General features: G+C 56.5%; 10 protein-coding genes and 1 non-coding gene across 11 annotated transcripts; 7 read left to right on the top strand and 4 right to left on the bottom strand.

The window, feature by feature from the left end:
* Positions 1-52: 52 nt before the first annotated feature.
* On the top strand, positions 53-1,274 carry C8Q71DRAFT_858730 (Bax inhibitor family protein; the record flags this gene model as incomplete). Its single annotated transcript, XM_047927549.1, has 5 exons — positions 53-310; positions 373-669; positions 722-1,020; positions 1,074-1,178; positions 1,229-1,274. 5 exons carry the CDS (start codon positions 53-55, stop codon positions 1,272-1,274), a joined length of 1,005 nt encoding a protein of 334 aa, XP_047778272.1.
* A 276-nt stretch (positions 1,275-1,550) lies between these two features.
* On the bottom strand, positions 1,551-4,163 carry C8Q71DRAFT_797377 (Sec1-like protein; the record flags this gene model as incomplete). Its single annotated transcript, XM_047925746.1, has 9 exons — positions 1,551-1,994; positions 2,064-2,381; positions 2,444-2,618; positions 2,707-3,001; positions 3,062-3,223; positions 3,274-3,502; positions 3,565-3,778; positions 3,835-4,088; positions 4,140-4,163. The coding sequence occupies 9 exons, from the start codon at positions 4,161-4,163 to the stop codon at positions 1,551-1,553; spliced, it is 2,115 nt and encodes a 704-aa protein (XP_047778271.1).
* Positions 4,164-6,166: 2,003 nt separating this feature from the next.
* C8Q71DRAFT_870275 (uncharacterized protein) lies at positions 6,167-10,614 on the top strand (the record flags this gene model as incomplete). Its single annotated transcript, XM_047928325.1, has 10 exons — positions 6,167-6,250; positions 6,310-6,380; positions 6,429-7,160; positions 7,217-7,427; positions 7,477-8,461; positions 8,512-8,682; positions 8,736-9,059; positions 9,111-9,248; positions 9,308-9,775; positions 9,832-10,614. Coding segments are annotated over 10 exons (3,504 nt in total), but the record flags the coding sequence as incomplete, so codon positions are not given.
* A 387-nt stretch (positions 10,615-11,001) lies between these two features.
* On the top strand, positions 11,002-12,493 carry C8Q71DRAFT_101485 (uncharacterized protein). Its single transcript, XM_047916261.1, has one exon. It carries the CDS (start codon positions 11,259-11,261, stop codon positions 12,300-12,302), a length of 1,044 nt encoding a protein of 347 aa, XP_047778269.1. The 5' UTR covers positions 11,002-11,258; the 3' UTR covers positions 12,303-12,493.
* Positions 12,494-13,544: 1,051 nt separating this feature from the next.
* Positions 13,545-16,780, top strand: C8Q71DRAFT_101421 (sphingomyelin phosphodiesterase). Its single transcript, XM_047916260.1, has 19 exons — positions 13,545-13,839; positions 13,896-13,943; positions 13,999-14,316; positions 14,403-14,568; positions 14,637-14,757; positions 14,807-14,941; positions 14,996-15,100; positions 15,153-15,206; positions 15,259-15,401; positions 15,454-15,564; positions 15,629-15,697; positions 15,755-15,764; positions 15,822-15,891; positions 15,952-16,011; positions 16,073-16,141; positions 16,210-16,235; positions 16,298-16,458; positions 16,521-16,549; positions 16,607-16,780. Exons 1-19 carry the CDS (start codon positions 13,648-13,650, stop codon positions 16,751-16,753), a joined length of 2,034 nt encoding a protein of 677 aa, XP_047778268.1. The 5' UTR covers positions 13,545-13,647; the 3' UTR covers positions 16,754-16,780.
* A 552-nt stretch (positions 16,781-17,332) lies between these two features.
* C8Q71DRAFT_848813 (uncharacterized protein) lies at positions 17,333-18,511 on the top strand. The gene is made up of 2 exons (XM_047926683.1): positions 17,333-18,105; positions 18,173-18,511. The coding sequence occupies exons 1-2, from the start codon at positions 17,639-17,641 to the stop codon at positions 18,498-18,500; spliced, it is 795 nt and encodes a 264-aa protein (XP_047778267.1). The 5' UTR covers positions 17,333-17,638; the 3' UTR covers positions 18,501-18,511.
* On the bottom strand, positions 18,512-20,611 carry C8Q71DRAFT_836782 (uncharacterized protein). Its single transcript, XM_047926453.1, has 2 exons — positions 19,912-20,611; positions 18,512-19,859 (listed from the first exon to the last, which is right to left on the bottom strand). Exons 1-2 carry the CDS (start codon positions 20,319-20,321, stop codon positions 18,644-18,646), a joined length of 1,626 nt encoding a protein of 541 aa, XP_047778266.1. The 5' UTR covers positions 20,322-20,611; the 3' UTR covers positions 18,512-18,643.
* Positions 20,612-20,699: 88 nt separating this feature from the next.
* Positions 20,700-21,360, top strand: C8Q71DRAFT_724455 (diadenosine hydrolase; the record flags this gene model as incomplete). Its single annotated transcript, XM_047921636.1, has 3 exons — positions 20,700-20,802; positions 20,873-21,018; positions 21,076-21,360. 3 exons carry the CDS (start codon positions 20,700-20,702, stop codon positions 21,358-21,360), a joined length of 534 nt encoding a protein of 177 aa, XP_047778265.1.
* Positions 21,361-21,441: 81 nt separating this feature from the next.
* On the bottom strand, positions 21,442-23,208 carry C8Q71DRAFT_101379 (uncharacterized protein). Its single transcript, XM_047916259.1, has 4 exons — positions 22,842-23,208; positions 22,016-22,760; positions 21,731-21,963; positions 21,442-21,672 (listed from the first exon to the last, which is right to left on the bottom strand). The coding sequence occupies exons 1-4, from the start codon at positions 23,152-23,154 to the stop codon at positions 21,524-21,526; spliced, it is 1,440 nt and encodes a 479-aa protein (XP_047778264.1). The 5' UTR covers positions 23,155-23,208; the 3' UTR covers positions 21,442-21,523.
* An 86-nt stretch (positions 23,209-23,294) lies between these two features.
* On the top strand, positions 23,295-23,391 carry C8Q71DRAFT_t85. Its single transcript has one exon. It is a non-coding gene; the product is annotated as a tRNA-Lys (tRNA).
* A 339-nt stretch (positions 23,392-23,730) lies between these two features.
* C8Q71DRAFT_101330 (uncharacterized protein) lies at positions 23,731-24,920 on the bottom strand. Its single transcript, XM_047916258.1, has 2 exons — positions 24,081-24,920; positions 23,731-24,030 (listed from the first exon to the last, which is right to left on the bottom strand). Exons 1-2 carry the CDS (start codon positions 24,524-24,526, stop codon positions 23,766-23,768), a joined length of 711 nt encoding a protein of 236 aa, XP_047778263.1. The 5' UTR covers positions 24,527-24,920; the 3' UTR covers positions 23,731-23,765.
* Between the last annotated feature and the right edge of the window lies 1 nt (position 24,921).

The raw sequence follows: 24,921 nt of genomic DNA, 5'->3' as shown, positions 1-24,921 counted from the left end.
TCCGCCACAGAAAACGCCCTTGCACTCAACCACCACCTTGCCCTTGCTCGTCATGTTTCGTGCAAGCTTTGTTTCTTCTCTACGACCTCTCACAAATCCACTGGTCTTCCAGGCCGCGCGGCACCCCCAGGGCGTCGCATTCCGATCTTTCAGTAATGCAAGACCCAATGTACTGGCAGCAGTTCAGAAGCGGGCGACCCTTCCTTCAGCTTCCTTTGTCAGGCAGTCGCGCAGCTTCTTGACCGACTCCGCGCCTGTGGTTACCCGGCCTACCCAGCAGGAGGCATGGAAGCGCTATGGCATCACAGCCGTAAGCCCTCTACACTCATCCCCGAGTTGCGGTAGTACTGAGTAGACTGGTTCTCTTTACAGGCGACCGTTGCAGGGACTATCGTTGCAGTGAATGTTTTCTTTAACCGGGAGACGAGGGACGGGCTTTCTCCGGCAGAGCAGTCCTATCTGCATGAGAGCTTCATGTACGCCGGAGGCGGTCTCGCAGTGACTGCTGTCGCTGCTCGTTCGCTGTTCAGGTCAGGGTTCGCGTTCCGCCTCATGGCCACCAACCCGTGGGTCGTCCTCGGTGTCAGTCTGGTCGGAAGCATTGGAACGATGATGGGAACCATATACACATCTCCGGAGAACAAGGTCTTGAAGCATGCATTCTGGCTCGTACGTGGAACCAGTTGATGTCGCTCCCGTGCTGCTAACCTCAGTCCGGTAGGGTTTCAATGCTTGCCAAGCGGCTACGCTTAGCCCCCTTTTCTTCTTGAGTCCCGCCATTCTCTCCCGTGCGGCTCTGTACACAGCAGGCGTGTTCGGTGCCTTGTCTTATGTGGGTGCAACTGCCACCAACGACAAGTACCTCTACATGGGTGGACCTCTCCTTGCCGGTGTCACAGTTGTGGCTCTGAGCTCGCTTGCACCTATGGCTCTTCCTCTCGGCATGCGCGGTCTGGCTATCTCGGAGGCCATCTCGCTCTACGGCGGTCTTGCGGTCTTCAGTGGTTTCATTCTCTTCGAGTATGTTCAAGCGTTGATGTCGCTATGTGGATGCTGACTGCTCTCATCTACAGTACGCAAAAGATCCTCCAGCACGCTCGCGTGGCTGAGACCGGCGCCATGGCGCGCGACCCGATGCGCGAGGCAATCAGCCTTGAGCTGGACCTGATCAACATTTTGTAAGTCGTTCATTGTGTACTCACATGTGCTCTAACTTATTTTGCCGTAGCATCCGGATAGTCCAGATCTTGACTATGCAGCAGAAGAAGAAGTAAACAAACGAGTCTTGACCTCTCCTGCGGCTACACGCCTGTATCGATACTGTAATTGTACCATCAGTGGTCAATGCTTTCCGGAACGTTGGCTGTTGACCACTCAAGTTCGCCTCAGCCCATGGCAATCTCAAAATACTCGTAGGTACTCAATCGACTGCACGCTTGTAAAAAGACGGAGGACAGCTTCCAATCAGCAACGTACCGTGTGCCAGTCGTGTGATCCAGTCTCATAGTGTCATTCGAAGTCACCAATATGTAGTGTCCAAACCCTACGCCTCAACCCTGTGCGCCCGACTTGCCCAGACTCTCCAGTGTCTGCACAAATCCTCCAGGGTCCAAAATCTCCGTACCACCATACGTGACTCTCTTGCCCATCCGCTTCGCCCACTCCTCGAGGTTGCCGTACTCGACGTAACCGGCACCTCCAACGACAAACACCGTCCCGTCAGTGAAGGCCATGCGCTTCGAACGCCCGCCGGTCGTCGCTGCACCTACAGGAGCATTCACGCCGGAGAGCCCCAGACCCGCAGCATTGCGAGAGGCGCGTGGATCAAGGAAGAGGTACTCGTCTGTCTCTTGCAGACTCTGGTTGGACGCTGCGGATGACTCCATCAGTGCCTCTGTCAGACGCGTTACTGGCAGGAGCTTGTTCGCTGGCAAGAAGTTTTTCACGCCGGATATCAGGTTCTCCAATCCGCCGTCCTTCAGTCTGTCCGTGAGCTGCAACGCAAGTCACTTGTCAGCGCCCGCCATGTCGTGTTATACGTCACATAGTGTCGAGTTACTGACCCTGCTGCTCAGGGCGCCGAAACCCCTGAAGAGTTCCCCGCCGGGCGTGTTGCCTCCCACATTAGGCGTAGAGGTTCCGCCCATTGCGCTCGACACTGTCATCCGTGAGATCTCCCGTGTTCGTCTGACATATTCGAACGCAGCCACGTCTACCCCTGCGGCCTTGAGTTCCTTTTCGAGCTCGGCAATATCAGTCTTCGAGATGGCGTTGTCGGAACAGGAGAGGTAGAAGACAAGTACGAGGCGGAGCTTGTCAAGAGGTGTTGGGTTGGCCCCGTCCTTTGGATGGCGTAGGGTTTCGAGAATTGTTTGCACGGTCTACAGCGTGGTGTGACAATAGTCAGCGCGACTACAATGCACTCGGAGCTATCCATGCTTACCTGTTTACCAATGGCTTCTTCTGTGCTGAACAGCTCATCAAGCCCACGTTTCTTGATTTCCTCCAACAGCGCCGTGGCTATGTTCATATGTGTATCCAACACTGCCTTGCGTGCCGTGAGTTCAGGGAGCGCCGTAATGGCCGTCTTCAGGTGCGTGGCATTGGCTGATAGATCCCTGAGTTATGACCGCGTATCAACGTCAGTCCACAGTCACAATCATGCAGCAGGGTGCACAAGCGGGAGGGAGAACAAAGCAGACCTACATCTGTGCGATGTCATTGACATCACTGACACCGGTGGATCTCGTAATTTCTGCCGCGTCCTGCTTGTACCGGTTTAGCTCCGTGTCGATGTCCTCCGCGACCTGTGGGAATGGGTTTGCTGCGTTCTTCGCCCAGAAGAAGTCCTTCGAATCGAGGTCGTATGAACGCTTTTGTGGCTGTGAAACGACGACGCGATTTAGCTTCATCTCGAGACAATCTGAGGCAAGCGCCTGATACGTCCACCCATGTGACATCATGGGGACGAGATCCACATTCCTGTCGAGGATAAGCAACACTGCGTCGCGCCAGCATTGTTAGGGCCGGAAGCATAACTGAGGCAGTGTTCCATGCTTACAGGGTCTCTGCAGGTTTGATAGCCCCGTCGTATCTTGCGAGAATATCGACGTGGAGTGTGACCGCGCTGCGGACAGTATGGCATCCCGGATTTTCGTCTCGAGCTTCTTCGCAATCATCTCTGCCGCGTTTCCCCGTGGGCATCGAATAATTGGGACAGAGCCTTCACTGACATGAGGCAAATCGGCAGGGGGGATGTACGTCCGCACGTACCCATGGTCGCCACGACGCTGAACAAGCCGCTCGCAATACGTTCTATTTCTTCTTCGATCTGCTGTTCGCTTGATGACGGGGAGTTGAGGAGTGCATATGTTGAATGTGCTTGCGAAGATCCGTACTCCTGCGGAGTGGTGGGTGCTGACGCAGACGCAGCCGTCGGAGGCGGAAGAAGTGAGAATAAGGAAGGCGACGGAGCGATGAAAGAAAGGTATTGGTCAAGGACCTGAATAAGGTTCGGTGTTATCGTTAGCCGAACCAATGTAAGAACATGATGGACGAACGTACCTGCTCCACTGATTCGCCTGTACCATCTCGTGCTACTGCTGCTGCGAGCTCTTCGAGCAGCGCTCTAGGCAACGGTTCGACAAAACTCAGATGAAATGACTCGTACAGGCCCTTCTCCAGGTCCTGCGCTATTCGCCGAATGTTGGGCAACGTTGGAGACACGAAGTACACGGCCGGCACGTCTGGAAGTGGCGGCCGGTTGGAGTGCAGCTGGCTGCGGTTCATGTAAGTCCTTATGTCCACCCCCGCATCCAACGCGTGCAAACGTACACATGAAGCGTCACTCCCACGTCTCGCAAGTCCTGGACGCGCAGCACGGTCGCAAGGACATCCTTGGTGTGCTGATCCAACACGAGCACCTTCCATACCGGAGGACCGGTAGCAACAGGCGTCTTGGTTGATGAAGCATGCTTTGGCGGGTTTGTAAGGGGGTTACTTGGTGGCTCCACCGGATTGTTGAGGTTAAGCAGGGTTAGGAGAGCATTGGTCTGGGACTCTTGCAGAGTGGGCGCCGCCGTTGTTGGCTGGAACGTGCCATGAGCATGTACTGGCCGATGTTGTCCGGCGTAACTCACCTGCTTCACGACGGTGCTGGCCATGAGAGCTCAAGGCCGAGCGTCAACGATAACGCGTCCAGACCACTTGCTAATGGAGGTCCGTAGTATCTGCGTGTAGTGACCGAATGCAGGTGAGCCAGAGCTAGCCGGTGGTGTGTTGTGGTATAGCGTCAGTGCACAGTGCTACGACCGGACACGTGGATACGTTATTATGGGCGCTAAGCGCAGCTGCAGCTCGCGCATTCGGGACTGGCGACGTCGACAGCATGTAGACGTCTGTAGACATACGTTCATCTGACTACCCACAGCACGCCAGAAGTCGTATCTAGTAGTTCTATCTATCTCCGCGCCTCTCAGTGCGAGGCCCATCCACGTCTATCCGCCTCTTCGCGTCTAGTGGACTTGCCGATCACAAGTACAATATGCGCCGCCGTTCAAATCACCACCGCCCCCGTCAGCGCGGTTGTTGGCATAGACCTTCGCAACGCTGTCAAATTCGAAGTGCTGGTGATGCGAAGGCTAAGCATCTTACTCCGATTCGCTGGCTAATCTCATAAAAGATGGCACCGTGCCAGATAGCTCTATAACCACTCGAGGTTGATCCTCCCCAACCGTGCGCTGCTGCATTTGACTCCGGGTTTCTGCAGAGGTATGTGCTCCTACCATGCCTCCTATAGCGACTGAATTTATGTCCACCTACACCAGACATGGGTTGTGCGCAAAGTAAACAAGGGGCAATGTTCGAGCGAGGGCCGCCTACTCCCAAGGAGAAGTGGACGCTTGAGCGCGAGTCTGTTCCTCTGCTGCACCCCAAGGTCTCCGAAGTCAAGTCAAGACATGCTCAGCTTCTCCGGCGGTGTCCCTCTCCTGTCCTCACCGAAGAGCCCGCACCATGGGTCACCGGCCATAAAGTGCTCATTCAGAAGGACGGAGAGTACTTCATAACAGCGTCCTTCAGCGACGCTTGACCATTGATGCCGCACACGAAGCATGGATGCGTTGTACTACACTAGTCAGATAGGTACGCATGCGGGTTCCGCCGGTTCATTGGCTGGAAAACAGAGTGATGCTCATTCATGACTTTCAGAGTTCGTCTTCGCACACGCCTGGGCTTGTTTCCCCATATTTATACCGTTCGTTCCACCGACCAAATCCTAGTGACATCCACTCTTTATTCCACCTCATCGGACCATGACCCCATGTATATAGAATAACGCACCCCTGCAGTCCACGCTCCATTCTGTCCCATCGCATTTCTACAATGCATCCACTCATCGAACTATCCAAGCCCACTAACCTCCCTTTGCGTGGTGATGACGGCATGAAATACTGCCAAAAATTGATGCTCGACTTCGTAATGAGGTGCCTGAGAGTAGCCTGTGCAGTCATCGCCGTGCAGGTGGCGAATGAGTGGGTGGACTGTGGCGGAGGCATTTGCCCGATTGGAGTTCTGGACGATAGACGTAATAGCTTTCTCACGGACGGTGGGCGGAGGACTTCGCGCTCATTTCTCGCTTCCGCCCGTCGCGTACCTCCGCGTCCACCCCTTCTCTGTGGCGACTGTACAGACTCGCTAGGAGTCCATGCGCGACGTCGCTACGCCCCCTGTCCTTCGTTTGGCTTCACGACCTCGACGATCTCACGAAGTTCACGAAAATGCCAGGAGAGCATCCTGGAATACATCCGACGAGAACCTTGTACTACCCTTGCCTGCTGGACGCACAGGCTTGTCTTCTGACGCCCTCTCTCCTCCGACCGCGACACCCGTCGCAACTCGCGAGACTCTCGCGTCCGCTCCGATACGCGTCTTGTCTTCGCCGGCCATGCCAATGGACGAAGTGTCACTGCGATATGCTGCTGGCGCTCTCAGCGAAAACGCGATACCTGGCCCTTCTATCCTCCACGAGATTCCCTCTGCTTCAGCGATACCATCTCTTCACGACTCTCCTCTGTATAATTTCTCTATAGATCTGCTTGCCATGCAACCCTCCATCGACCAGTCGCACTTGCTACTGGCACGCGCGCCACCGCCCGATTCGCCGGTGTGCATAGGTCATGGTCTGGATGCTCCTGCTATTGGCGTACTTTCGACGCTCGTACTGCCAACAGTCATTGGACTCGTCATCTGGGTGAGTGTTCCGTCGTGTTCCGCCGTATAGCCTGCACTCTGTACCGACCCCGGTTGAAGCTGCTGTTCGCCACACTGCGACCACGCTATCGGCAAGTGTACGGGCTGAGGGAATGGTTTCCGCCACCAAGGTGCGTGGTGTCCCATTCGTTGCGTGATGGTGTCTCAAAATACGCCAGCCTTCGCTCTGCACCTCTTGGTCGATCACTATGGGCGTCCCTATACCTCGACACACCCATTGCGCCCTCCATCCCCGAAGATGTCACTAATGCGGGCAAATCCCCAGCTAGAGACGCACAACTTTTTCCCTCCGACGAAGAGCTTAGCCAGCGCACACTTTGGACAAGCACCTTGGTCGTAGCCATCTGGTCCTTCGTCGGTCTGGGCGGCCTCTTGCCGCTCTACATGGCAGCGACGCCATGTATAGCGAGTTCCACCCTACCCTTCGCCTATAATGGACAATACTCGACTCTCCAGGATCTCAGCCTGATCCGGTTGCTTCATCTGCTTGACGACACAACTGATGCATTTGGCATAGCACCTTATGTCCGCATCCGCCTCATCATACTGACTATATTCGCGATTGTATTGACGCTGACGCCCGCCCTGTGGCTGGTGATGCGCGAATTCAACAAACTAGTGGCGTATCGCGAGTCCTGGGTGAACGTGCGCTGCCAGGGCATCGAGATGGGCTGGCTGAGCGCGCGTCAAGCTCCCGGTCTAGTTGGCTGGGGCGAGAAACGCGTGAAGGAGTTCGTCGCGAAAGCGGGGTTGAGTTCTACCCTGGAAGTAGACAACGGTGAGGGTAATGGCAATGGGAGACGCCGCAACAAGAGACGGAACACGACAGGTTGGAACGAGGCGGAGAAGGGACATCTCGATGTCGATATTCAGAGCCTCTTTTCCATCGGGTGAGTACAGCTAGAGCTGTCATCACGTTGCGTATATATATGAATGTCTACTTCAGTGACACCACTCAGCTCGCGCTCTTGATTGACGAGCGCGATGAGATTTTGGAGAATCTGGAGATCGCTGAAGCGAAGTATATACAGAGCTTCCGCCTTTCGACACCCGACCCGTCTATTGCCGACTTCGAGCCTCACCTGTCCACTATAGCCGAGGAACCAGGAGCTTCCACTCGACCCGTCATTGGCAGACCGCGTCCATTAGTGGGGCAGGTCAGTTGCACAGACCACCGTCATAGTTCGTTCGCTGACATATGTCCAGAACCATCGCAAACGGCGGCGAGGAAGAAATCCTGCGATTGGTTCATCGTCGCTTCCTCCCACGTCGTATGTGATGCCCTCACAGTACTACAAACTTCGCGGAGTATCGGGAATTAGCGGTGGGCACTTCGCAGATGTTGACAAAGACGTCATGTCCTCGGTTCGCGGATCTAGCCTGGCTGACTCGTTCAACCAACGAGTTGTGGGCAGCCGATTCCAAGAGGTGAACAGTAGCTCGCCCACAATTGGCCAGATACCCATGGGCAGCCAAGTTGCAGTGAACAAGGACGGCCAGCTGGAAGCAGTGCGCACGCCTGAGACCGCAACCCTTGATCAGCAGTGGGGCGGTGACAGACATTCGTCGTGGGACACGACCGGTTTCAACGACGCGACTTCGCCATACGCACAGCTGCTTCCGCACTCGTCCCAGGATCATATGCTCTCGGAGTCCGACGAGGATTGGTACGACGTCCTCGAACAAGATCCGGAGGCGTTCAATAACGCCGAGGAGTACCCCAAGAGCTCACGCAGGCGGCCGCGCCCCCCTCGACAGACGGGCGTGGAGCTGCCGCGCGAATCGTTCCCTCTGAGAAACCGCGAGGCGAAGACTGCAGACGACGTCCCACCACCACATCTGCGACTGCAGCAGAGGCAGCCGTTTGTGCGCCCCCAGTCGGGGGTCGATCACGCCAGGCTCGGCGCGATCTACGCAGACATCAACCAGTGGCGGACAAAGTTGAAGGCGATCAACCTCGAGATATCTGAGGTGCAGACGGAGAGCTACAACGACATCGCGGACGGCGCGCGCATTAAGGGCTGGCTCATGATCGGCCGCGGCCTGCGGCACATCACTGGTATCCAGCTCATCGAGGGCCGAGCCAAGGAAGACATCCGGTGGGATGAGCTGCAGAACGAGGGCAGCACGCTGCGCAGCATTGGCTTCTGGACGGCCGTCGTGACCTTTTCAATTGTGCTGGCCGTCATTCGTGCGTCATGCTTGCTTCCCGAAGCGTTCTTGAGCTAACGTTCAATTCAGTGACACCGGTGGCCGCGCTGTTCCTCAGCACGGCGCCAGACTTTGCACACTACTTCCCGTTCTTGACGCCGCTGAACGAGGGAAAGCAGTTTGGAGCTGGCATCGCTACGACCCTCGTACCCGCCCTCGTCGTCATTCTGTTCATTGGCGTTATCCTGAAGATCGTTACCTGTAAGATGCACGCCCATAGTTCCTACAGTTCAAACCGACTGAATGTTCTTCAGACATCGGGCAACTGGTTCCTTCCGTCTCACTTTCCCATTGTCAGCTGCTGATGTTCAAGACGGTATTCTACGTCCTCACGGTGGTCGGAGGTATTGCACTCTTCACAGCGGGCGCAGTCCTGTTTGCAATGCATTCGTGGAGCATCGACGTCGGTGATAGTGCCTCTGTAGCCGACGGGATTATCTACATGAGCGTGCTCGCCCTGCTCTTGCTTTTGGTCGCAGCAGTCATGTTCCCCGGCTTGCTTCTGCTTCAGCCGATCCGGTTGATCCGCGTGGCCCGACACGAGAAGGAGGCTATCACCTCCAGGCAGCGGTTCAGAGGTGAGTGTACCGAACGCGTCTGCTCAGTTGATCGTCCTGATTACGCGATAGCCGTCTACCCAACGACGTACAACCCGACATACGCGCTCAGCTGTTGCGTGCTCGCATTTGCATATGCCGCTGCCTTCACCCTTCTGTTCCCACTCGTGGCGCCGGCAGCATTACTGCTCCTGCTTCTAACTCTGATCGGTAGGTTGAGCTTACTTTTGGTGATCAGATGGCCTTCTGACCTGTTTGCCCAATGGCAGCGCACCGCTTCTTGATCGGTTATGTCTACGGACGGACTCATTCCTCCACCGGCGGGCTTCTACAGATATGGCTCGTGCGCAGATTGGGCACTCTGCTTGTCTTGCAACCTCTCGTCCTGGGGCTCATCTTCCTGAGCAGAGACCTCTGGATTGAAGGAGGTATTCTGTGCGGGTTCGCGGCTTTCACACTCATCTTCGTCGAGTCGTATGCGGCTTGGAGGATCCGACTGCCCGGTCGGCGCTCACTGAGCCCTATCACGCAAGACTCGTTGGAGACCTTCACGCGTACTGCACGACCGGGGAAAGGAGGAGATGCGGAGGAGGAGGGCCTGAGCCTCGTGAGCTCTGCGAGGAACACACGGATACGCGGCTCGTTTGCTTCCATCCTGGACATGATGTCCTTGACCCTCGCAGTCCAACCGTCGCCATCGGAAACGAGGGGTCCCGTCCCACTCCGTGAGCCGCACTGTCTTTTCTTCGTCTGAGACATGAGCTGATTGCGTGCTGTGCATGCGTGCATGTAGCGACGGAGACGCTCGACGACCTGACCGCGACGGAGCGTGCTGCGCGCACGCACCCCGACGCGCCCCCGCATCTGCCTGCGTTGCCATTCGCGGACCACGCCGAGGAGATGGCCGGCGTGCTCTATGCACCTGAGCTCCTGGCTCCACCGCCCGTCATTTGGCTACCGAACGATGCGGGCGGGATAGGTCGCTCGGAGGCGTATGACCTCATGCGGTATCATCACCTGCAGGTGACGCTCGACGTCCGTGCAAAGGAGGACATCCTTCCCAGACGATCGCTGTCTTCGCAGACACACCGCACGCAGGGGAGGCCATCATAGCCCTCGTCTCGCTGACCTCACGGACTATTCCTGTTCTCCCCACCCTGCATTGCTGATGCGACCGACGGGCCCCTTTGCCCACCTGTTGTTCGGCGCTGCTGCCATCTGCTGTTGTTTCATTAAGCTTTCTCTATGCGGTGATATGCGTTTTGGATTCATGCTCATGCGGACTGATAGAACGCTCTGTCCTTATCGATGCTCGATGTTGTTCACGAGTTGTTGTACTGATATCGACGATTACTTACTGACGACCCAGGAATTGTACCGTACCGAGACGGCTTGTGACTAATGTCAGGCCATTGTCGCATCACCCGTCGAGGCTTGCGTTCTGCATGCACCTTGTACGGGACGATGGCTTGTGGATGTTACGTTGTTATGAGCGCTCCTTACAGTAGACCACCGACTCGGCGGACAAGTAGTGCGGCTAAGCGACTCTGCCGCAAAGGAAATTCGAGTACGCCTTGTTGTCACTCGGGTGATTGGATGGAAACACATTTCCTGTATTTCGACGTTACAGTGATGTACAGAGCCAGGAACACATACAAGCTGTCCTAATACTCCAACTCCCATCCTGCCAATGACGGCACCTTGCATAAGTGGGTAGTCTGTTGGCGTGGGGCCCCATCATGCATCATGCATGCATGGCCACAGTTGCTGTAGAGATCGCGGTGACACATGGCAACATGGCGATCTTCTATTCCACGTCAAGGATGGTCGCACTGAGTTTGGCGGCTCCGGCCGTCAAAGAGCGTGTCGGCAAGCGGGCTAGAAGTCACATCAATTACGAGAAATCAAGAGGAACAAGAGTTTCTGCGCCTCCAACGCCGTTCGGGGACATATGCCTCGGGGCTGAGAGTGAACAGTAGCGTGTCGCTATGGCATGCGCGCTGCGCCCTTGTGGTGGTGGCTCTCCGGTGTTCAGCGACGCAGGGGAGGCGAAGTGTTCGATGAAAAGTTGCGTGATGCCTGCTCGACACTCGGGGGCAATAGGAGGGGTGCGTGCATGTTCGAGAGAGGGAGAGTGGCGCTGGCAGGCCGGGGTCGGCGGGAGAGATCGAGAGATCAGGGTGCTGGCGGTGGGGATGAACGGTACATGTATAAGGCGGTATGCGATGCGTTGCGATAACGCATGTTCTATTCCTGGGAGGCTTGGCGGGTGGCGCGCGTTCGTATGTTTCTGTAGAGGGCGCGTCGGCGACGGCAGCCCACCGATGGGCGACAGCATGGCGGCGATGTTCGCGCACGCCTCGCCGCCGCCGAGCCAGCGGACGTTTGGTGGCTGCGGTGGCTGCTGCCGGCTGTGACAATGTGGCTGCCCGGTGGCCGTTGCGTCACGGGCCACGGCTGTCACGGTGGAGCAGACCCTGCGCCGTTTCAGCTGACGTCCCCGCCACCATGAGTGCGTTCAGATTCAGATTCCACCGCTCGACCACTCGGGCCCTGCCGAAGGCCATCTATCTTAGCAGCGCACCAACGGCGGCTGCTTGTAAGCAGGGTGCATGCGCCGTGTCAGAGCAGACAGCGCGGAGGAGTCAGGACCTAGCGGGCGACGGAGGGGCGACGTCGCGGCCGGACGCGCGAGCGGTGTGCAGTGGAAGGCCAAGGCGGACAGCGCCTGTCGGCCGGTACCCGGTGCACACGGGCCACGCAGCCGGAATGATCTGTGGGCGTGAGCGATGGCCGCCAAACAGAGGTGGGAGTGCACGATGGAGCTCTGCAACCGGAGAACGCACCCTCTTTTCAGAGGTAGCCACCCTCGCCCACCTAAAAGCTAATCGGCCTCGGGTCCTGTCCTCCCATATCCTACTCGCCCCGGCCCAGTGGGCTAGTCCCACTCGTCCGCCCTCCCGTCTGCCCTCTCTCCGTGCTCCGATCCGCGTCGTCCGCCGTCCGCGACACGCCACGCCACGCACAATGCTGGCCAACGTCACGTACTCTGACCAGCCCCACATCGATCCGTTCGTCCTCTACGCCCAGTCACTCCACGACTATACCCTCCGTCTCTGGACCGAATCGCGCCGTGTCGCAGAGGAAAAGGCCCGCGCTAGAGCAGCAGAGATTGCATTGGCCAGGAAGCGGGAAGAGGAGAGGCAGAGGCACAAGAAAGTGGGCACCCACCCCGCCGTACAGTCGGCCAACAACTCCGTATAAGGGCCCTCCGCCTGGGGCCCTTCCGCTCTGGAGAGCGCGATCCACCTACCTCATCCCCAATCGACTTGACCCTTGATGACAACTTGTCGACGGTCGACACGCGCATACCATCAAACAACCACGACGCCCACTCGGTGTGATACACACCGCCTCGCCTGCCGCCGATGTCGGCCGCAGCGAACCTCATACACGCTCACCCCCATACAACCATCGACTCACCTGTCGCCATCGGTATTGTACATATTGCGCCTTTGCCCCACCACACCACGAGCGCGGTCCCTGCACTGTACCATAAGTCCACGTATCCTATCGTCCTCGTAGCTGATTTATACCACGTACCTAGGATTCCTGTCGCGCTGATTTACCTGCCATCCCCGTCATCGTCTCGCTTTCTCCGTCTGTGTCATCGTCGCTGCAATTCCCTACGCCCCCTCCATCTCACTTGTAAAGTTAATATGCGTTCCAGGCCTATATATTTATCCACCTTTTTGTTCACTTGTACTGTTCCCACTAGACTTCGAATACGATTGGTTGAGACGTGCATGTTGTGCTTCTGCACGTGGGCTCGAAGGCTGCTTGCCGAAGGCGTTGAGTATGTGAGTCTCCCAGCGTCGTCACCGAGAAGCGTCTGCTCATCGCAGTAGTATCATTTGACAGAGCGTTCAGGACCGAGTGCAGTCGGGAGAGAAAGGAAAAGGCAGGCGGCGATGAGTAGCCAAGGCCTCTTATAATGGTTGTCTGCTACGCTCGCAGCGGTCCAGGCCGTGTGGCCCAGGCCCTGTGCGCCTGTGGCGATCTGATAATTGCCAAATTGGGATGTTTGACAGGGCAATCTGCCTCCGACAACTATCAGCAACGGGACACGAGGACACACTCTGTTGACTGTCTGCACCATGGAATGCTCTATGCACAAGGGAGAAACTCTTACCCGCCCATCAGCAAAGGTTGTTTCTTATCGTCACAAGCAGCAACGTTGGCTCACAATTTGCTACTTACAGTCGCTCTATGCCCTGGGCACGGGATGCCGGTGCCCATTCCCAGCACGTTCATCAACCCATGCGTACGCTGTTCGGCCAGGGACAATGCTCGTCGCACTCTACGCGCTACTCGCTGGAATTCGTGTGAAACAAGCCCAGTAAAGCCGTCTGTGCCTGTTATTACGGCACTTCTCGACGCACGTTTCTCCAATTAGTCGGAGGTGTTCCCTCGCACGGACTTCCTCGCTTCGGTATGGCCCTGGGCGAGTATTTAATGTGGACGAGGCCATTGTGCACAAGCCAGCGAGCAGCCCGCACAGCCCGCTGAGGATCTTACCGCTAGAAAGTCCACCAGCATCTGGTTAGCCATGGCGCGTAACGTGTTCGGGGCGTTCAGCGTCTCCATCCTGCCGGCGATCGTTGCGGCCCAGGCGAGCGGGACACTTCCCACTGCCTACACACTTCCGGGAGTCTTCCCTACCTCGGTGTACGCTGCGTACTACAACGACCCGACTGCTACTACCGCCGAGCCCCAGCCGATCATCACTGACCCCGTCACGGTGAGCGCGTTCGGTCTAGTATATGCGCGGAGTTCGTATTGACGACCTTATCTCAGCATGAGGTCTATCCGTATTGGTTGACGAACCCCGAGACAATTCCGCAGGTACGCACCCACTTGCCTTATTTCACCCAGCCAAGCTCAACGATGTGTACCGCAGCTCGACACATACGAGGCGCACCCGCTGCCCCCGCCCGCCGCGGGCTCGCAGCTGCTCCAGTATGCGATCCAGCAGATCACGACGATCGCGAACAGCTCAGTCTTCGCGGGCGACTCATGTGCCGCCTGCCTGGCCGGACTCGAGGTCGCCAAGTTCCTTGCACTCGCCGCGCCGGAGCAGGGCCCGAGCCTCGCCGTCGCGCTCTGCGAGGCGTTCGACTACTCGTCCGACTGCGCGACGGAGTACAGCGTGTACGACCTCGGCACGCCGATCACCCAGGTGATCGCGTATGCCGATGTGGGTGGTTATGATGGTCAGGTACGTGATTGGAAGCCGTGTACGATCCAGGCCGTTGAGTTTGACTTGGCGTCCGTATCTGTCATGCGTGCGTTCTGTGCTCGTAGGTTATCTGCCAGCGGTACTTCAGCATGTGCACGGACCCAGGCACCAGCCCTCTCGACTTGACGAACTGGTTCGCGAAGCCGAAGCCGAACCCGCTCCCACCGCCCAAGCAGCCCACGGGCGAGCGGCTCAAGGTGCTGCATATGTCCGACCTGCACATTGACCCCCGTCAGTACAACTCGTTCATATATCACGGGCGCGATCATAGAAGACTGATTGCGTTGGCTCATTGACAGGGTACACGATCGGTGCCGAGGCCAACTGCACCAATTACCTATGCTGCCGTCCCGGTGTGTATAACTCGGACAGCCCGAATGTGACTGTCCAGCCTGCCCCTCGCTATGGCGCATACTACTGGTACGATCCCGTAGAACCGATGCTACACTGTGCCTGACGCAGGCCCCAGTGACGCTCCGTTCACCCTGATCCTGGCCGCGCTTCAAGCTGTTCCAGTGCTCACAGGCACAGAGGAGTACGGCTTCAACTTCACTATCTACACTGGAGACTTGGTATCACACGACCCCGATCAAGAACTGTCCAGGTAGGTCCAGTGCACCGGTCATGCGTTCCGCTGATTGCTGAAGTGTTCTTCAAGAGCATACACAGTGTACTCAGAGACCGTCCTATACGATCTCCTGAAACGGCAGATCAACTCTGGCCCTGTTTATGCCGTGATGGGTAACCACGATACGTACAATGAGTGCGTCTTACCCACGATATCGCGAAATTCAGCTCATAGTACACTCGAATAGGGCACAGAACTCCCCGTACGACATCGACCCGTCCATCACCGGACAATTCAACTGGTATGCTCCACTTCCGTTTTGTTTGCTGAAGACTGGTACTAAGTCGAGTTAGGGACTACGACCATCTTGCATCGCTGTGGGAGATCGAGGGCTGGTTGTCTGCCGAGACGGCGCAGCAGGCCCGTACGCACTATTCTGCGTACTCTGTACAACGCACAGATGGCCTCAGAATCATCACTGTGAATACCGATTTCTGTGCGTCTCTCTATCAAAATCCCCCGTTTCATCTTGACAGCCATTGCTACAGGGTACACGGCCAACTACTATAACTACATGAACTTGTCTTCCTCCGATAACTCCGGCATGCTGCGCTTCCTGACTGACGAGCTCCAAGACGCTGAGGACGCCGGTGACCGTGGTGCGTGCCGTATAAACGCGTTGCTATTACGAACATAGGGTCTCATGACTTTGGGAGCCATCAGCTTGGATACTCGGCCATGTCCCTACTGGCTGGGACGGTACTAACGCCCTCAAGAATCCCAGCAACCTCTGTAAGTCATCGATCTTCGGAGCTTTTCCGTGCTGTCTAACTTATTGTGTCCTCGCAGTCTATCAGATGTAGGAGCATCGTGCCCACCCTTGATTGACTCCCATCTTGATCCCTGGCCAATGTAGTGTGGACCGTTACTCGCCTCATGTCATCGCAGCCATCTTTTTCGGTCATGACCATGAAGACGAGCTGAGTGTACGTGCCGTGGTTCTTTCTGCACATCGAGTGCACTTCATCTAATGATACTTCACACAGATCTTCTACGCGAACAACGCCACCAGCATCAGTGCAGAGGACGCCCTCACAGCCTCATGGGTAAGGTTGCCACGGTGGTTTGGTCCGCTGTAGATGTCAGTGACATTCTTCCTCCACACAGATCATGCCTTCCGTTACGCCCCTAACGAACCTCAACTCCGGATTCCGCATGTACGAAGTCGATTCCGGGGTGCGTCCCACAACAGCATGGTGGCACTGATGATCCGTAACACTGACTCCACCCGCCAACTCCGCCAGACGTTCGAAGTCTTGGACGCCTACACGTGAGTGCCCGCGCGATATCAGGGGTGATCATGCCATACTGAATGTGCCCGACGCCCTGTAGCTGGTACGCTGACGTCAATGCGTTCGGCGCCCTGGATGGGCAGACGGAGTTCGGGCCCACGTATGAGCTCGAGTACAGCACGCGCGAGGCGTACGGAGCGAGCATCGAATGGGGCTCCAATGACCCTCTGAATGCGACGTGGTGGCATCTGGTGACTGAGGGTACGTGGGCATCTCGAATGTACCGGAATGGTGCTCACCATGGAATTCCCAAAACCAAATAGCGATGGAAGCAAATTCGACGCTCGTCGAGGTGAGACGCCATTTTTCGTTGCAAAGTATCAACGTGACTGACTGACTCTCTATCTAGCTCTTCAATACGTATCAAGGGAAGAGCTCTGTCCGGTCACCTGCCTGTACCGGCGAGTGTATCACCGCAAAAATCTGCTATATGCGTAGCGGCAGTGCCCCCATCGCAGCCGCTAACTGTCCCTCTGGCTATGGCTCCGTACAGTAGATCCGCACCCGCAAAATTCGTATTGGGAGTGGATGTGGTGGAGATTAAGTTGTTTACTGTGAGCATGGCAACTTCAGTGTCGCGTAGGAACAATCTAGTAGGATGGAAATGCGATGACGTTGGACGAGAGTCGTCATAAGTCAACGACCACGATCACAGCAATACACTCAACACACCGGTGAGTGGATCTCACAAATCAAAGTTATGATGCGGAGCTCCATGAGCATGCATAGCAGCTTAAGTACGACTGAGATACATGCCCTGGACATGCCACCTCGGACTCGACGTCTGCTCTTCACGTCCTTCACACTCCGCGCAGATCTCAATCTTGAGCGCTTACTCACTCGGGCTCACTCGGGCTTTGCGGCTTTTGAGCCCATACCTCTTTCTCTGTCTGGCTGAATGATCGCCTGAACGTGGCATTCACTAGTCATTCCAATATGCTGTCACTGAAATGACCGCTACCCAGCCGAAGCAGACCGGAATCCGAATGTGACGTATCCAGTGCGTTCGTGCGAAATGCTTCATGCACTGAGACAGTCATCCGTAATCGGAAAATCTGCAGATTATTTTGTTGGTGTCAGTGGTATGTGCATATTCTAATGGCTTACCTTTGACCATCCGCATAAGCTGGCCATGGCCACACCTGATTAGCACGGGGCACCGCAGCTGGCACCACTAGTAGCTTGCAATCACGCTTTGCCTTACTTGGCTCCGTCTCTTTGTCCCTTGTGGCCAACCCCTGGCCGCTCGCTTTCCCAAATGCGTACAATGTATGCATAGACGGCCATAAATACGGCCAGTATATTTTCCTCTCACGACGGATGCACCGCGGATCGCCCTCTCGCCATCCAGTGGCCCTGTTTTTAGCAAGATCACGCTGTCATGTCTTTCTCAGCGCAGCCCGAGGTCGGCAGTAGCGTCCAGGTCTACTTCAAGCCGAACGTGTCGTACACACTCTCGTCATCCTCTGGCGCTCACCTCAACTGCGCCGTCCGGAACCTCATCGAGGTCCGAGAAGCGGGTGCGAACGCAGACGAATCCCACCCTCTTCACGGCCAGAGGATGGTCCAGGTCATCTATCACGCTCAACTATATTCAACATCAGCGGTCGACCAAAATGCCGACGAGAAGCCAATCGACGTGGCCCTCAAGTGGGCCACAGGCATGCGATACGTTGACCTACTCCTCAAGGAAGCGCGCTTCTACGAAGATCAGCTCAAGAGCCTGCAAGGCATTGCCGTGCCCGAGTTCTACGGGTTCTATGTCGGCAGGGTCGACGATATCGACATCGGGTGCTTGCTCATCGAGTGGTGTGACGGCGAGCCTCACCTCGATCTCTGGGAGCGCAAGTGAGTGCCAGTACGCTCCATATCCGCACCGTGCATCCGCTCAAAATGCACGCTTTCTCCAATCCAGCAGGCAGAAATTGCTAGCCGCAGCGCGAATCCACAGGGTGCGCGTGTGCCACGGTCGCCTCTCGGACGATGAGCACTTCGTCGTGAGCTCGAAGGATAATACCATGCGTATTGTCAACTTCTCACACGCAAGCCTCCATCACTGCCCCGGCGGGACGCCGCTGATGCTCAATCCTGATGACTCCGAGGACACCCCAGAGAAGTGCAGCTTCTGCCCGGAACTGGCTTTGCTCGAGGAGACGTATGGCCCAGACACAGGTCAGGACGGGTATCGGCTTCGACAAGCGAATGGACTGTATCATAGCAGCTGGTTCGATCCGTGGATGTAGTCATCCTCTCCGAGTTTATCTTGTCTCGTCCTTTGATTCTGGTTGGGGATCTATGGCTCTATTTCGTGGAGAATGAATACTGATGTACAATACCATGTCCGATGCAAACGCGTTCTATGCCATCGTCCTATCCGAAGTCAAACTTAGATCTCATCATGCCAGACCTCCCATCCAAGCTGGTGGCCACACCCATCAACATGTCCTTCCTTTCGACCAGGGCCAGCCAAGCACAGTACTGGACAAGACCCATCATCAATCCCTAGCATTTCCGACTCCTTGTCACTTCCTCTCTCAGCGTTCTCATCTGGATTCTCAGGAGCCTGCGTCTTTATCACAAACGCTCGCTCGTCCTCGACGTCCATCAGCCCCGCCAATCCGTCCTCGCCATCGCCATCTTCCTCATCCGCTTCGTAGTCAGGGTCAATCCGTACAATCCGTACGCCGTTGCCCCAGCTCGTTCGCAATCGAGCGCGCACAGCGCACAACTGCGCAATGCCCTCACTCCAACCCCGCGCGAACTCCGCACGTATGGTGTCGTGCTTGTCCGGACCGACGGAGGCGGGAGGGGTCGTCGCAAGGGACCGAAGGGCTGGGAGTGACGGCAGGATGCGAATACGCTGATTCAGAAGGTTTCTGCCAGCAGTCGCTCCAGCAGGAAGTTTGGGGAGGGGAACCGGGTCCTTTGGCGGACTGTCACGCAGCGAGATAGTAGCGGTTGCAAGCCCACGGCGACCGCGTCTTGCGCGGCGCGGCGCAGGTGCCTGCTCCTGCACGGCCTCCTCACCTGCTTGTGCGGCCGCCGCCCTCTCACGGCTGGCCTCAATCCAGAGCTTCAGTCGCTTCTCGCGCTCCCTAGCATACTTCGCGCCCGCCAGTGCCATCATCTTGCCCAATGCTGCCCAATGACCAAGCGCCTCTTCTGCGTCTTGTCCGTCGGCGACAGCGCGCTGAGAGACGATATAGCAGCCGTCGAGCACGAGCGCACGGAGGCACCCGAACCGGCCGAGCATACCCTCCACGTCTGACTCGAGGACGTTGCATGTGGACATATCGAGCAGCTCAACGCGCGGGAGGGCGTTCGGGAGAGCATATAGGAAGCGTGCTGCTTGTCGTGCGGGGACGCGGAGTCGGAAGTGACGGAGGTCCTCGAGGAAGGGCGAGCAGGCGAGGGTGGACAGTGGGTCGAGTCGGAAGAAGACCAGCGGTTGCGCGAATTTGGTAGGTGCAATCGAAGGGTCTAGTGGATCCTGCACGATTGAGAGCGTAGGAAGATCGGCTGCTGGCCAACGAGAGAAGGCAATTAGCGTAGAGTCGAAGTACGCTCCCTTCAGGAACTGGTAGTAGGTCGCCCTCTGGACACTGCATCACAAGCTAAGCATGGGACGACGTACATACGCGCGGGGGTACTCACTATGGCCTGAATCGCAGCGAGATCAACTTCAGTCCCTCCTTCGGCTTTTGAAACATGTCCTCCAAGTGCTCCGGGGCAAAGTTAGGCCCAATGAAGAGGGTCATCTCCTTCATGCGATGTAGCAGTGCAATCAGATTGACCACCACGTCCGCGTCGACGATCCAGCACTCCAAGGTAAAGTGTCGGACACGCTCTGCATCCTCGGGGCTCTTCCGGAGACGGCGGTACAATTGGAAGACTTGGTCGCCGTGCGTCAGACGGACATACTCGAAGATCAGGTAGGCTGGGATGGGAGATCGTGGCGCTGCTCGTGTAAGAGAGAGGACAGTGCGCTGTAAATCCTGAGGCGGTATATACGATAGGATGGCAATGTAGAGCTCAGGAGGTAACGACTCGATAGCAGATGCCATGCAGCAAAGAGCAGAACCGCCTGGTACTTACAGAAATATTGGTCACGGTCTGTGCAGGGATGTTCCGCCTCGCTGATGTCATATCCGCCCACGGCCCGGACATGCGGCGAACGCTGAGCGCGTCGGAGGAGATCCAGTGTTTTGAGATATAATTGCAGGACCAGCAGGCATCAATTACGGACCCACAAAACAGCGGAAAGCTCGCGCACGACGATGATAGGTGGTCGGTAGCCTCGTGGTGCCCTCCCCATTCGATCTGTGCTTCCAACCAATGGGCGCTACACCCGCTCTCACGCCTCCTGCCTCGTCCATCTACCTCTGCAGTGTGGCCCGGTGCATGAGCTAGGTGCACTATACCCTCTAGAAGAGCTGCACACGATGTCTAGCTTGTTTTTTTCTGCGTTCGAGGTCACTAAGCAGTCCTTCTACCGCAATTCGCTGGCGTTTGCCATCGTCAATCTCAAGCCGATCGTACCCGGCCGTAAGTGAGCACGAAGTAGTACGCCGCTTCGAGGTTCGAAAGAAAGCGATCAATCCTTCTCTCCACATAGATGTCCTGGTCATTCCGACGCGTCCCGTTCAACGGCTCTCCGACCTGAATGCTAAAGAGCTCGCCTCCCTCATGTACTCCGTCAACCATGTCGGAAAGGTAATCCAGAAGGCATACGAAGCAGATGGATTGACCATCGCTTGTCAGGTGAGTGTCCGAAGAAGCATGCAGAGACGCCTTGGACATACACTTCACCTTCCACAGGATGGCAAAGCCGCAGGCCAGACAGTGCCGCATGTCCACTTCCATCTCCTCCCCCGTAAATTGCTCGGCGATCGCTTCGCCAACAACGACGACATCTATCCGGCCATCGAGAAAGCCGAAGGAAAACTGCCAGAAGAGGTCAAGGCGGCAGAAGAGGCGAAGCCGCTCAAGGTAGACGCGGACGAGGATCGCAAGCCGCGAACCTTGGAGGAGATGGAGAGGGAAGCTGCGTGGCTGCGAGGGATATTCGCGAAGTACAAAGACGAGGAGTCGTCGATAGCCTAGAGCGTTCATATGGTGATGGTCCAAAGTAAGATTAGAATGCGTTACCCACAGCGTAGGATAGAGAGCCGAATGCTACAGGAAGGATGTAGAATATGTAGAGGAAGACGTCGCGTGCGGTCAGGGTATCGTCTATAGATACAAACACGTCTCCTTGATTGGTTGCTCAGGAGTTCGCGGCCGCGGAGGATGTCCCCGCAGGGTGTGCGCTCGGGATATGTGCTGGCGCAACCTCCGGGAACATATCGTCTTCCCAGGATCCTGGGATAAGAGCGAAAGTCAAAAGCCAAGTGGCCGTAAGGGTAACGCCATTCCCTGAAGACCTACGCTCAGTTCCGCTTACTCGAGCACGACATAGTCAGATTACACGCACCCTTGTCGAATGCTCTGATCGCATCCCAGCTCCACGCCACGAATGCACCAATGTAGCCCATGTAAGGGATAATGCGCTTCAGCAGTGGCATAGCTGGCCGGACCTGCAGGGGGACAGCTGCCATTGGTATATGGTCCATGAGCCACTTGAGCGCAGTGGTCAATAGCGCGGCGCGTTTGGTACTTTCGATACGCTTGTTGTCCAAGATGTTCAGGACGGGAGGCGGTAGGTAGCTATATCCTGAAATCAGCAGTTGCACACACAACCAGATTGAATAGTACACACATCCTGTACCCCCACCATCGAAGCTCCAATGAGATCTTATCATTCGACGGAACCCATATCCTCCTCTCCCTCGGCTGCTCCGCAGGCAACCTATGCCCGCCAATCCGCATCCCGTCCGACGGCCACATGCTCGCCAGGCGCTCTCTGAGCGTCGCCTCCTCCTTCGTCTCCGGTTCATGCTCGTGTATGGTCGTCTGGTCATCGAACATCGAAATGACCTCCGAGCGCGCGATCTCGACCTCCGAGTAGTCGTCGGGCACGAGCGGCGCATAGAGCATCACGCTCGCATGCTCGTCATCGTCTGCCCGTCTGCCGTCCTGGGGCGCGGACGCCACCCCGTCTGCTAGTGCATTGCTTCTGTCTGTGGATGGCGAAGCAGCGGGTCCAGACTTGGAGAGGCTAGTGGACTTAAGCCTGTCGAGCATGTCCCATACACTAGGTCGACCCTTCGCCGCCGAACCATTCATGACCTGTGGCGAGGTCATGTACGACACTAGTCGTGAATCAGCAATCCAGGCCGGCAAAGGGAGCTTCGGCGCATGTGCGGGGTCTTGCTCGCTGGCTGAGGGAGACTCCGTAGTAGGTGTCTGCGTCTGGGATGGGGTGGGCAGGGTGGCGAGCATAGCTTGGATCTTGCGCGCGAGGTATGATGGCTCCGGGGCAGGCTCTGAGTCTGCCTGCCCGCCTGGTCCTTCCACCTCGGAGGCGTCTGGTGCCTCCGCAATTTGCTCCGGCTCAGCTGTTGCTGGGAAGAGATCCTCGCGGTCTATTAGGATAGTTTCCGGGGACCCAGAACGGACAAGCGGCGCATCCGTTGCAATGTTACCTTGCGTTGCTGCCAGCCCATCCGCACTAGCCCCAGCTGGAGACGCAGTATCTGCAGGCTCAGTCCAATGCGAAGGAGGAAACTGAACCGTCCCATCCGTATTTCTCCTCCCTATCTGCATGAATCGCTCGAAGGGCGTGAGCTTCGTATTCGTTCGTTTGAGAGTGCTCGACATGTTGCCGCCGCCAACGTGTGATCCCAGACTCAGAGCTGATGAGATATAGCTCAGAGAGCGACCGAGTTTGGAGGAGTTACGCTGCAGAGGGCGTTTCGTGTTCGAAAGCAAGGGTGTATTTGTGTCTGTAGGGGCCATGGCGCATGGATCCACATACTCGTAGCGCAGTACGTAGGATGCCTATGACGAAACTCCAGCCTGAGCGTAGGACATGGCGATCGACTTGCCACATATTAGCAAAAACGGATTATACATTGTTGCCACACATTGACTGCAACGCCTGCCTAGCTCAATCGGATAGAGCGTCAGACTCTTAGTGAGCCTGAAATGGCGAGCGTAATCTGAAGGCTGCGAGTTCGACCCTCGCGGTGGGCTACTATGTTTTTGCTGCTCGGGAGGCCCAATAGTCACGCATACATGGCGACTCAAGACATGCGACGGGACTGTAGACGGAGATGAAGAATGGAGCGATGGTTATTTTGTCATGTCCACATAGGGCTCCACCCTCGGCGCCATTGAAGGAGAACATACAAAGAAGATGGAGAACACTCACCATGCGATGTACAGACAACATGTGGTGTTTCGGACCGATGTCAGGAGGATCGCAGCATGTCATATTGTGGAATACTCAAGCACAGCATAATTATTACATACGTGAGGAAGAACGGAAGGTAGTGTAGTGCATGCACGCATGTCGATTGCAGTTGCGTCCGCCCAGCGGACTGATGTCCGTCAGACCGTCATCGCAGTCAATGACTCTGAATCGCCCAGCCAGCCGAGCAGATCCCTAGGCACACCTCCATTGTACTCAGCTCCTCACAGATTTCAGGCGAGCGGCCTCGCTCGAAAGTGGAGCATTCCGAATGGGTAGGGCAATGGTGCAATCGCGCCGTCGAGAAATCCACGATGCGTACACGACCGTCTTGAGAGTATAGGAAGTGGCCCGCGTCGCGCAGCTGGCCGTGCAAGATGCCTGCTGCGTGCAACCGGTAAATCGCTGACATACGTCGGCGACTAAGTGGAGTCAGTACGCTGACCGTGATAAAGAACGTAAAATCACTCACTTGAGCTCCTCCCGCTTGAGCGAGTATGAATTATTGCACCACTCGAGAACGAGACAACCGACCACTTCGCCGTCGATTTCTCCGGTGAAGAGGCCGTAGAAGCGGGGGACGACGTCGCCTTGTAGGTGCTTGAGCTCGCCTCTGTAGAGAGCAGCTTCGTAGCGCATTTTCTCCACCCCGAGCGACCCACGAACCCACTTCACGGCGACCTCAGGCGGGTCAGCGCGACTGCGGGCGACAGGCGACTGGTACGTCTCCAGTGTGGCGTGGTACACTCGGTTGATGTTTAGGGCTCCTTGAGTGGGCCCAGCGGGGGTAGCGTCCGCGCAAAAATTCCACTTTGAGTTCAACTTCACGTAGGCGTCCGGAGACTTCCTCGACCTCGATTGAAGCCGAACTGCAGTGAATTCGTCGAAGATAACGTCAAGGGTCGTTCCGACGATCATGGTGATGGACAGAGGGGAAGGGGCCAAGCGTGAATGTTAGTGACGGGCAGCGGTGGAGGTGGCCCTTATAACCATGGAGATACACATGGCAGCCATCCACAAGTGTCATTGTCGTCTTTCTTTGGGCGCGAAACAAAGCGACATTGGCCTTTCTTCGAGTGGCCCATCAAAGGTCAAAGCGCATCGACCACGACTCGCTCAGTGGCTCAAAGAGCGAACTGCACGCACCTATTGTGATCTTGCGAGCACATGGGTAGCTTCCATTGTCAACTATTGCCTTCGAAATTCAGCAAGGGCTTCCATAGTCTTTGCGTTTGGAGGCTGGGGTTCAGTCGCGGTCACGTGAGCGGCTTTCCACCTCGCGCTCGCCGAACGCTCGCCACGGGTAAAGTGCC

The sequence above is a fragment of the Rhodofomes roseus genome (assembly GCF_022264815.1).
Source record: "Rhodofomes roseus strain CIRM-BRFM 1785 chromosome Unknown C8Q71scaffold_12, whole genome shotgun sequence".
NCBI classification, from domain to species: Eukaryota; Fungi; Basidiomycota; class Agaricomycetes; order Polyporales; family Fomitopsidaceae; genus Rhodofomes; species Rhodofomes roseus.
Note: the sequence above shows the minus strand (reverse complement) of the source record. Positions and strands in the feature narration are given on the sequence as shown.